Here is an 11,915-nt window from a genome sequence, read left to right as displayed (position 1 = left end):
AGCAGATCTTTCCTTCTATATACCTGATTTAATAATCTCTATAGGAAACACACAAACACGCATCCATACACATGCATATATATACATACACACACACACAGTTTGCATTTCTCACATTTTATTTTCACACACAATTTCCCACAAATAAAAAATTTAAGTTTATTTCCTAATGAATTACGGTAACTGAAGTCTCTTTGTGTCAGTCAACAGAAACCTGTGGATTTTAAAATACACAGAAGCAAGGCCTGTAGTGGTAAACTATCTTAGCTGTTCATGAAATAGTTGCTAGTTACTCAGATCATTTAAAAATAAGGAAATAAGGGCATTACACATCACATTATACCGTATATTACATTGTACTATATTGCCTCCCGAGATATTACAGTGAAAATCTGAAAACACGCATACAAGACCGAAGAAAAGCCGAGCACTCACCCCTGCTTCAGCCACGAGCTGGGGCATAAGACAGGGACAGCCGTCGAACCCCACGGCAACACTAAAGACAGCAGGTGAATGCATGAGTAAACAGAGCTGGATTATGAATAAGTCCCTGTGGGACACTGAGAGAAATGACCGTTGCTAAACCGTCTGATCTAAAGGAATTTGGAGCTATTGCATACCTCCGATAGAACAGAAAATAAATCGCAAAGAACGAGAGCATTTGTTGAATTAAAACTACCGCTGTCACGTTACGCGTACCGTGATCTGAGTTTCCCCCGACGTATTTGAGAAGAAAGAGCGTTAGCGCTTGAAGTATCATTGCCACATGCATCGTTGAAGTGTACTGAGCGGGGACTTGCAGCTTATGAGGTGCACCCCGTAACTGGCGGAGCTCAGGGTACGAGTCCAGGTGAGTAGACACGTCATGTGAAACGTCATCGCTGCTTACTTCAAAAGAAGCAAATCTGAACTAGTAAGAGGTCTGACTGTAAATTTTAAAAATTTGAAGTGTCATTTGTATCGTCCACACCCGCTAATAATAAACCTACTGGAATGTATTTGTTAAATATATTATAAGGAAGATGTAGAGATTTTCAAAAGTGTACACAAAACGTACACAAGGTTAAAAGGAGTCAACAATGATGTGTGAAATGCTTTTAACCTCAGAGGAGGGTGAAATAAGGAAAGGTTCAGAGATTTAGTTTGTTTGTTTTCATGCTACCTTAGTGCTATCTTCAGTTTGCAAATGCAGCTGTCTTAGATGAAGAACAATGATGACAATCTTTAAAAAGGAAACGTTGTGAAGATCTGTGAAAATTTCACACCTGCAGAGAGAGAAGGGGGGAGATAGAGAGAGACAGACAGACAGTCAGAACGAGAGGGAGTTAAATCTACAGTTGGTCACTTGATCTGATAATACGTGCTTGCATGATAATTTTAGAATTAATTTATATAACCTACATATCTTAACTTCTTCATAAATATTGCCAAAAGTTAATTTTAATTAATTTAAAAGGAATATTTACTCAAAACAGTTTTTCAGGGTAAAATCCATCATTGATTTGGTAGGGTGTGTTTGGTGGTTGTATTTGGTAGGGTGTGTTTGGAAGAGTGTGTTTGGTGGTTGTGTTTTGTGGTGCGTGTTTGGTAGGGTGTGTTTGGTGGTTGTGTTTGATAGGTTGTGTTTGGTGGTGTGTGTTTGGAAGGGTGTGTTTGGTTGTTTTGTTTGGTAGAGTGTGTTTGGTGGTTGTGTTTGGAATGGTGTGTTTGGTAATGTGTTTGGTAGAGTGTGTTAGTCATGTATGTGTGTTTGTTACCCAGCAGTTTTCAGATCAAGCACTGTTGCAGAGTCTGGGCCTCATGTCATGGCATGAATGACTGAAGTTCATAGATGAACCATGATACAGCGTCAAAGAGAAGAACAGAAGATCAGCCAACAGACACAGCTGGCCAGGTAGACGCAAACCGTCACCATCTACAGGGAGAACCAGCCTATGGGTGGATGCTGTGCCACCACCCACGAGCCGGCAGTATGTTAATGAGAACAGAAGTGAACTGTCGAGCCGATAGGCCAGGTCAGAGACAAGGGCATTGTGGGTGTTGAGACTGGGAGGATATAGTTCTCACTGACACCTAAGTGCTGGTATAAAGCCATCATGACCCCAACTCCGCAAAATAATGAAAGTAATATCTGGACATATCAACACTTTAATATATGAAAATATCAACATTTTAATATCTGAACATATCAACACTTTAATATCTGAACATATCAACATGTTAATATCTGAACATATCAACCTGTTAATATCTGAACATATCAACAATTTAATAACTGAACATATCAACACTTTAATATCTGAATATATCAACATGTTAATATCTGAACATATCAACCTGTTAATATCTGAACATATCAACAATTTAATAACTGAACATATCAACACTTTAATATCTGAATATATCAACATGTTAATATCTGAACATATCAACCTGTTAATATCTGAACATATCGACATTTTAATATCTGAATATATGAACATGTTACTATCTGAACACATCATATGACATAGAAAAAAAAAGTCAGGCGAAAACATATCAAGCTCTCTTCATTCTGAGTGCGTTTAAGTAATAGGTAATAGAGCATTATGCAGAGTCAGAGATTCACACATAACACCAGCATCATATCCATTTACATTTACATTTATGGCATTTATCAGACGCTCTTATCCAGAGCGACTTACAAAAGTGCTTTGTCATTTCCTCATAGAATACATCCTAGTACAGTACAGTAGGTTAGAGTCCAATATACCAATGAACTAAAATACAGGGATCACTGTTGATACCTAGAAGTACAAAATACATATAAGCTCTATAGCAGACAATGTTAAGTGCAATAAACAAGTACTAGAGTTTGTTAGACAACATTAGTGTAATAAACAAACCCCTACAATAAGTATTAATTTAGTCAGTCGATATGGGAGTAGGGTCAGTGGTCATTTAAATATCTAGCGCGTGTGCGCGAGGTGTGTGATGAAGATCAGCGCATGTGCGCGAGGTGTGTGATGAAGACCACGCCAGCTGCACTTGTTTATAGATTATAGACTGTGTCTTTTGTCTGTTCGCATTAGCTACACACACACTGTGTTTTATTAAAAAGACACAGGGTACGGCTTATTTATTTATTTATTTATAGTGCCATAACCTTGTTTGTAAAATGTGTCTGAGCTTGCTTCAATGGTTTATGCCGGGGAAAACTGCAAACCGCTTAAAACAAAAATGTATATCTAGTTGAAACAACTGGGCTAAGGACATTTTAAAAATGACCCGAATACAATTTCTTCAGTGACAAAATAATTTGCATCATTTAATCGTATATATGTTGTAATACACAAATAAACAAACAAAGCAAACAAAAAAAAATAGATTAAACAGGTGACAATACAACAGCGACGGACACTAGAATTCGACTTGTCTCTGCAGTCTATAATTGTGAACGCAACTTTAGACATGATGTATCCCAGACGCGGTCTCCTTAGAAAGGGGATACAGTTTCCACATTAATTATTATCCACATAAATGAATAACTTATTTCTCTCTGTAACCTCGGGGGGGGGGGGGGGGGGGGGTTCGCCAAACTGATTTTTATGCACATAACGATCATTAAGCGCACGCTCGTGAAGCACATTTATTAAGTACATTTTAAATCATTTAACAATGGTCATAGCCATTATAGTTCCTGAACTGAGTGTTGACACGATAAATTATTTGCTTTTTTATTTTGTGTGTGTGTCTTTGTGTGTGTGTGTGTGTGTGTGTGTGTGTGTGTTTTTGTGTGTGTGTGTGTGTGTGTGTGTGTCGGGCTCCCGATGCCTCTCCAGATATGCTTGTACTTTCCCCTCTGGTCATGTCTACAAAAATGGCCTTACAAACAGAAAACGGAAGCCAACCAGACAGCTAATGCACCACACGTTTTTACTAAAAAAATATCACTTAAGAAAACCTCTAATTACCGATTACGGTCAGAAAGATGTAGGCTACGGTAAGTGGATTAATAATCTATTAATAGTTATTGTATCGTATACACTTTTATTGTCGGTGTCTTAAGCAAGGGGGTCGCTTGAGTAAAAGCAATAGAGATAGAAAAATGAAAATGAAGCATTTCATCGAAAATGTAACCGCGAATTCGGAGTAATAAACCAAGGGGCTGCCCATATGCTGCACATCTGTTCAATAAATTGTTAATTGAATCACAAATGCAACAGCAGGGGGCGATAAAGAGAATAACGTGTGACCAAATTGTGCTCAGTCAGCAAAGTGTTGGTTTACGGATACAATCCGGTTCTAATCCTGGTTTTAGTGACGAGTTCTTTTTTTTTTTTGTACAGTAAACCGGAAAGAAAGCATAGAATTTGATATAAAACCTGGCTACTGTATGGGGAAACTATAAATCTTATCATTTTAACCAAACATATTAGCCAGACTAATGGAAGGGGAATATAAAAAGATATATTAGTCATAATTTATGATTCTATCACAAGTACATACATAATCTCAGTCGGGTACAGGGGTATAACTGAAGAATGTTAGTATATAAATATAAGAACATGTTAAATTACGTCGGATGCAATGTCTATGTGCTGCCCTATCTCAAGTTGTCGAAACTAGATACATACTTTCCAATAAGGAAGTTTACAAAAAGAGAGAATGTAGCTCACACACTACCAAAAGGTCAGGAAAATCCAATAGAGGTTTTGATCAGTTTTATTCCATTAGCATGATCTGATGTCAGCCATCAGATATGATGTTTTAGCATATAAAAGATGAATATAAGATGGTTCCCTGTGAGCACTGTTTCACTGGTGGACATCAGACCATACTAATGGATTAAAATTGATCAGAACCTCTGTTGGATTCTCCTGACCTTTTGGTAGTGTGTGGGCAACATTGTTTATTTTTGAGGACATTCTTTTATTTGCTTCACACACCTACAGGAAATGTTTTTCAGTTTGTTTTCTTGGATTGAGCACAACTACACACCTTTTTCTTGCAGGGGTGCGTACACATGGCTATAGCATTTATTATAGGAATATTAATCAGGAAAAAAGTGAGTTTGTAACACTTGAATCCCAAAGATGTCTCAACAAACAGAACACTTTCACTACCATGAAGAATCTTCAGGGCCAGAAAACAGAAGCGAAGACAAGGGACCAACTAGCTGGGCTTTCTGACACTAGGCAAAGTGTATGCATTCTACAGAGTGGTACCTTTTAGTAGACTTACCATTGTTTCAGAAACAGTTACAGGCTGCCTTTTAGTAGCTCATACATGCTTAGAGGTGTGCCACCACATTCACCTACTTTCACAAACTGGGCCTGTTTAGCCTCTGCTCCACCAGAATAAATCCAGCTGTGGCTCCCTCTAGAGGAAAGGAGAGTCGGCCAATAGAGTGAATGGGAAATGCTTCAGTGTTGGCGCATGCCAACCAGTTACGACAAGATGTAATAACAAAATGAACAATCTCCCATTTAGAACTGATGACATGTAAAATAATGCTGGACAAAAAAAAACTGCAAGTGAAGATCTTACATCATCTTATACTTTGCGTTTTATTAAAATGTGAAATGTAATCTACAGTTCTACTGTAAGAACTTGTACCATACCTCCGACACAATAAGTACTGTGATGAACTGAGAGTGCAGCCACATAGCTCAGCCATATAATCACAGGCTGAAGAATGTTCTCTCCAGAGTCCCTGAGGTAGTCAATCACAGCTGCTACACCCCCAACATTCACCACCATCTGGGACAATGAAAGAGGAAACACAGAGGAGATACTATGCAGCTTGAAGTGATTTGGTAGGTATGTTACATTTGGAAGGTATGTTTCATTGGGTAGGTATGTTACATTTGGGAGGTATGTTATGTTTTGTTTGGTAGGTATGTTATGTGTGGCAGGTACTGCAGATGTATATTTTGTCATTTCCTGAATCAGAGTGATTGTGTTCCTCCTCAAATACTTTTTTCAGTCAGACAGGAAAGTGGAAAAACTCTCAACGTCCACCGAAAGGTTTTTGTTGTTGTTGCTGCTTGTTTAAGTCCAAATCAAGATATAAGCACAGCATATTCCCTCATAGACATTATCACACAGACAGAAATCCAGACGCATATCCAGAAGAACTGGAAATTTGGAAGAGATCAAGAAGATTATGAGATTTAGAGCAAAAGCAAATGAAATGAGAGCGGGGATCACGGGGCCATGTTGCTGAAAGACGAGCTCCAACAATTCAAACCGCCAAACGTTTGTGCTGGTATTTCTGATATTTTATCTAAACATCTCAGCAACTGTGAATTGGCCTGATTTAACAGACATGTTCATAATTGCAAACATCTGGTTACCCAAGGTGACACAAGGTGACAAATTTTATGAGCAACTAATTCAGCAATTTTAACAGGAAATGGGTAATTTGCTTTCCAACTGGTGTGGATTTTTGTAGGAATGTGCACTACTAAACATATGCTGAGTGATGGGTGAAGCAAGCTACCATTAATTTATACGTAATACAATTTATATATATTATATAGAGTTTGTTCAAAATGCTTTAAAAAAAATAGTTTTTTTTAGCTGAAGCTTTTATCCAAAGTGACTTACAATTATGACTGAACACAACTCAAGCAATTTAAGGTTAATGGTCTTGCTCAAGGCCCCAACAGTGGCAACTTGGTGGTGGGGCTTGAACTGGCAACCTTCCAATTGCTAATTGAGTACCTTAATCACTGAGCCACATAATCATATAATACCCATATATGATGAATAAAGTTGTAAAGCAATTATGAAAAGTCTTATATGAGTGTGCCGTTTACAAGTGTCTCTCTCCTGTTTGCTATATTGTAAACCTTGGTGACTTGAGCAATATGATAAAGTAAACCTTTCGAGATGTACCCACAACTGACTGAACAACTGAACAGAAAACACAACCCAACAGGTTTGTAATATATGCTTGTTTATAAACATTGAACAATTTACAATTGATTATTCATTCAGTGTTCAAACTGAATCTTGTGTCTACAGATTATGACATCAGTGTTTCTCTAATTTTCATTAAGGCAACGAGGTTAGGATTATCTTTAATCAAGGTTCTGGTCCTGCTGAAGTGTTTGCTAATGATTTTGCGATCTGTGAGCATCACTAAAAGCAAAGGCAGTGCTTCACATTACAGAAACATCCAGCTGCAGCCATACTGTTCAAGCAGAGGATCTCCTCCATTATCCATGACCAATCATCCATGACCAGCCAGTTCAACTGGAAAAAAAAGCCCACACTGACAGTCACTTACTGGAAACGAATGAACTGCGGCAATCACTGAAATTTTTTGTAAAAATCAGGCATTAGCTGCATTCAGGAGAGACAAAAACTACCTGAAACAAACTTACGGCCGTTATGGCGGTGCACCCACGGTGTTGACTTACGGCCTTTATGGAGGAGCGCCCATGGTGTTGACCCACGGTGTTGACTTACGGGCATTACGGCAATGCGCCCACGATGTTGACTTACGGGAGTTAGGGCAGAGCGCCTATGGTGTTGACTTATGGGCGTTACGGCAGAGCGCCCACGGTGTTGACTTATGGGCGTTATGGCGGGCGATGTAGCCCAGTGCCCAAGCTGCAGCCTCCTTTACTCCAGGATCGAACTCCTCCAGGGAGACGACAAGGGCGTCTAGAGCACCACAGTCCACCACAGCTTGGGCCAGCTCTGGAGAGTGCTTAGCAACTGCCCAGAGGACAAACGCTGCTGCCTTCTTATAGAAGCGCTGCAGAAGATAATGTAAAGGTGGATTTAAAAATGAATGCAAGAGCAATCGCATTCTTGTATACAATAAACATTTATATCCTTCAAAACCTAGAAAATAAATGTACAACCTCATGTGCAAAAAGTGTATGTGTGACAAAGTCACTTCAGCACAGATTGAATGCCAATCATGGGAAAGTGCTCACTTCATTCTGAGAGGGCCTCTCTAAGACATGAATGCTTTGCAAGGGCAAAAAGCACCAAAGCTCGATTGTCTACAGCAAGCGTTGTTCTGTTCAGGACAGGATACTCAGAACAAGTACAATTAAGATGTCTGAGTCTGATTAAGATTAACTGATTTGTTCTTTATGCCTTTTTATTTTCTCTGTTTCCTGATTCATGATTGTCACACAAAGAAAATTAAGCCATAAAGATAAAGGGCAATAAAATGTTTATTAAGCTGATCCTACATACACACACACACACACACACACACACACACACACACACACACACACACACACACACACACACACACAAAAAGAAAACAAAAACAGGACATCTGGGTTCTGGTCACCTATGTGGTCATAGACTGCCAAAACATTTCAGTATGAAGACTAAGCATCAGTCAGGTTGTTGAAGTAAAATCTGTGAGGTTCAGTCTTACATACTGCTTAGCCAGAGAATAGACGAACTGTGGGAGAATGTCTCCATTCACCACTGCCTCCGCCAGTTCATCGTTATAGTTGGCAAGCCTGCTGAGAGCCAGAGCCGCCGTCGGCTGGATAGTTGGGACCACATCCAACAGAAGAGGCCTCAGAAGGGACATTACACCTAAGCCGGAGAGGCAGAGCATGTTTGCGTTAAGGGAGGAAACAGGAACAGGAAACACTTGAAAGCACAGAACCATAAGGATTAGCCTATCCTGTTTCAGAGTTCACTGTCACAGTATGAAAGCAAAAAGATGTGGCATGACTTTTGAAATAATAAATGAACTTCTCAACCAATGACCAGCATCACTACTTTCATAATGATGTTCTTTCACAACTTGCTTTGTCTGAAGGTGGGAAATCGACAAGCAATAAGGCATTTACTGAAAAGGGCTTTTGGTTTTTGGATAATCATGAAAACCTACAGAGGAATGAGAAGGTAATAGGAGAGAGGGTTATGAATAAGAGAAGCTATGGTAAAACATCTACACACAAAATTACTTGTATTGTACCTACAACATTTATAACAAGTTAAAATTACAATAGAGTAAAGTACAATAGAATAAAATATCTCCATAAGCTCTACAGAGGGATTAAAGGATTCTGATGCTATTATTATGCATTTAACATACCTGTGATGAAAAATATTAGTTATATTCATGCATAACTATGCTAATGTGTAATGTACTATTCTATGTCAAACAGCTTGAAGTCAGAGTTGCAAGATATCTAAATGTTTTGGATGTTCAAAAGCTGGCTTTGGTCATGGAAGACTGGACAGATAAAGGCTAGCAAAGAACTCAGCAAAAATAAATAATGAAAAATCTCTGGATCTCTGGAGGAAAGCCAGCAACTAAATTTGGAGGAACAAAAAACAAACAAACAAAAAACAACAACAATAACAACAACAACAACAACAACAACAAATAGAAAAACGGAGATGGGAAAAGAATAGAAAAACACTGGCAACTGATAAACAATACGATTTTAAGTAGTTAATTAAGATCTTCATTTATTTCCAATAATTTCATAATTGATCAGGGGCCCAATTCTGTTCTATTCCACATTTTTAATTTGCAATATAATTAGCAATAAAACGCATTTGAATATAAAGGAGTTCACGTTTAAAGGGGAATAGCTGAGTGAGAGTTCCCTCACTTTGCAAACCCTGGCGAAAAGGAAAGGAACAAATGTTTGAGTCCTCTCTTCAGCTGGGCTCTGAAGTGTTTCCCGGGTTGCACGGTTGTCCCGGTAACAAACCGGAAGTAATAGGCGCCGCTGCACATTCCTTTTTGCGGTATCGTTGTAGGTGTGAAAGTGCTATCCAGCTTTTCTAAAGTCGTCTGTTGGGCAGACAGGACATGCAATAAGTCTGCTGCGTATGAAAGCCAACAGCTGCTCCCTTCGCACGCCAGGCAGGCTGCAGCCTGGGCACAGTGTAGAAGGCACATGTGCAAAACATGAGCGACTCTGGCGGATTTTCCTATGAAGATATTTTATAGCTCCTGTTAATATGGTTTTATAGCTAGGACTACTGGTAACGGTTTTTTTCCTGCCCGTCTTTTAACACGAAGTCTCTTAAATTCACATGTTTTCCCCGAGAGAACTGTGTCTTAGTCAGGTAGAAGCCAGACAGCTTTCTCACAAACCAGGTAACATTAAAGCATTCGTCTGGTTAATGTCATCGTATGTAATAAAATAAAGATAGAAACGGACTTGCTTAAGGTTAGGACGCCAGAACACCAAAGTCTAGCCCCGCTTCTGGAGTTGCCGGACTCCCCACCAAATTCAGGAAAAAAAAAAAACAAAACTCAGTTTGTAATGCATAAAAAGAAAAGAAAAGAAAGAAGAGATGACTAGAGTCTCACTTGACCTATAGGTTCTTTTATTTTGTTCGATTTGCTTTTACTTTTATTTTTAAATATCCTTATGTAGGAAAAAGTATCCTTATGTGCCGTTCTGCTGAATTACAAGGACACTTGTTGGGAATTATTCAGGACACTAACATTTGGCTCCTAGCAGTGAAAGCGCAATGCAGCGCGCAACTTATTTGTCTCCCTTTATCTGATGTCACACTTTTCCTGAACTGTCCATATAGGTTAGGCAGACTAAAGTAGACCAACATCTAAAATGCTCTACTTAGCCTTTAATTTCTAGGTCCCTATCACACCACATGCTTTGTAATTAGAGGTTTGTAAATGTTAATAAATTCTGTGATAGACATAAAAACGCAGGCAGTTTGCAAAGCATTGCAAGAAGTGTACGCTAAAATAGATAGGCTATCATGTTGAATGCAAACATAAGCATTCCTTGTGTGTGTGTGTGTGTGTGTGTGTGTGTGAGAGAGAGAGAGAGAGAGAGAGAGAGAGAGAGAGAGAGAGAGAGAGAGAATCATCTTATCCGAAGAGAAGCAGGAATCTACTATGTAGTGGGTTTGTACGATAAATTATTTTATATAAGTATTAATATAGCCTAATACAAATATTAATTTTAATTCGAACTGTCACATTTAACATTCATTTCAACAATGAGATAACGATACAATTTTACACTTTATTCTTTAGCAGACCGCCGTTGTGTTTGTATTGTATTTATCAACGCGAATCTTTGTTTAAAGGTTATTGTACTGTCAAGGTTACTTTCTTTCAATAGTTCCTTTCTTTTAAAGTTCTCGTTCGAAACGTCTGCGGTGACGTTGCTAATTTATTAGTTACGCCTAATTTTGCATGGCCTACTTTCAGATGTCAGTAGCACTATCGGCTCATTTATGGGCAGTTTCCTGACAAACGTTATTCCTAATCTCACTCGTGCAAAGGTGTTCAATGTCCACATACATAAAATTCATACATAAAGTCCAATTTGATTAAATGCCAAATGCAAAATAAACTCTAAACGATCGCGGTCCAGTCACACTGACAGTTATATCCACCCTCTCAGTCTGACCATGATGCGTTCAGAACTAAAGTTAGACATAACAGGAGACTGTCTAGTTTTAGTCAGAAGACCGTAGGAGACGCTGTCTTAAAAACAGGCTTTTGGTTTGTTTAATGAAAACAGGCCTTTTGTTTTGATGAAGTTTCCACAAATGACGGCCTTAGCTAGCCAATTTATTTTGAGGTGTCAAATTCTACACACCCAACACATTTCATAAATATGTGTTTTATGTTGTTACACATGACACCTCAGTGAATAATCCATCCAGGACTTCACACTGTACCGTGCGATCTGTGGCACGGCCTTTTTGAACTCGGGCTACAATTACCCAGACTTGAAGCGCACGAGGTCTTACTGACTGCACACGGGTTCCACTGCGGCCTCGCGCATAGAACAAGCTATAGAAGCATACGTCATCGCCTAGCATATCCGCGAGCGCACATATTTTTCCGCGGCAGCTCGGGGTGACATTTGACGCAGAAAATGCAAATTGGTTTAAGATGTCTGGGAAAAGCTTGCCTTGTGCTTTATACTGAAAGAGCT

At 39.0% G+C, this 11,915-nt stretch overlaps 1 protein-coding gene across 1 annotated transcript; it reads right to left on the bottom strand.

Moving 5' to 3' along the window:
• Nucleotides 1-6,948: 6,948 nt before the first annotated feature.
• spag6 (sperm associated antigen 6) lies at nucleotides 6,949-9,637 on the bottom strand. Its single transcript, XM_027028518.2, has 4 exons — nucleotides 9,597-9,637; nucleotides 8,396-8,562; nucleotides 7,374-7,750; nucleotides 6,949-7,242 (listed from the first exon to the last, which is right to left on the bottom strand). The coding sequence occupies exons 2-3, from the start codon at nucleotides 8,555-8,557 to the stop codon at nucleotides 7,514-7,516; spliced, it is 399 nt and encodes a 132-aa protein (XP_026884319.2). The 5' UTR covers nucleotides 8,558-8,562; nucleotides 9,597-9,637; the 3' UTR covers nucleotides 6,949-7,242; nucleotides 7,374-7,513.
• Nucleotides 9,638-11,915: the final 2,278 nt, after the last annotated feature.

The sequence above is a fragment of the Electrophorus electricus genome, chromosome 5 (assembly GCF_013358815.1).
Source record: "Electrophorus electricus isolate fEleEle1 chromosome 5, fEleEle1.pri, whole genome shotgun sequence".
Lineage (NCBI taxonomy): Eukaryota > Metazoa > Chordata > Actinopteri > Gymnotiformes > Gymnotidae > Electrophorus > Electrophorus electricus.
Note: the sequence above shows the minus strand (reverse complement) of the source record. Positions and strands in the feature narration are given on the sequence as shown.

Coding starts and splice junctions, on each gene's coding strand:
- spag6 (XM_027028518.2), bottom strand. CDS start 8,557: ATGTCCCTTCTGAGGCCTCTTCTGTTGGATGTGGTCCCAACTATCCAG. Junction 7,751..8,395: donor ATTCTCTGGCTAAGCAGTAT/GTAAGACTGAAC, acceptor TATCTTCTGCAG/CGCTTCTATAAGAAGGCAGC.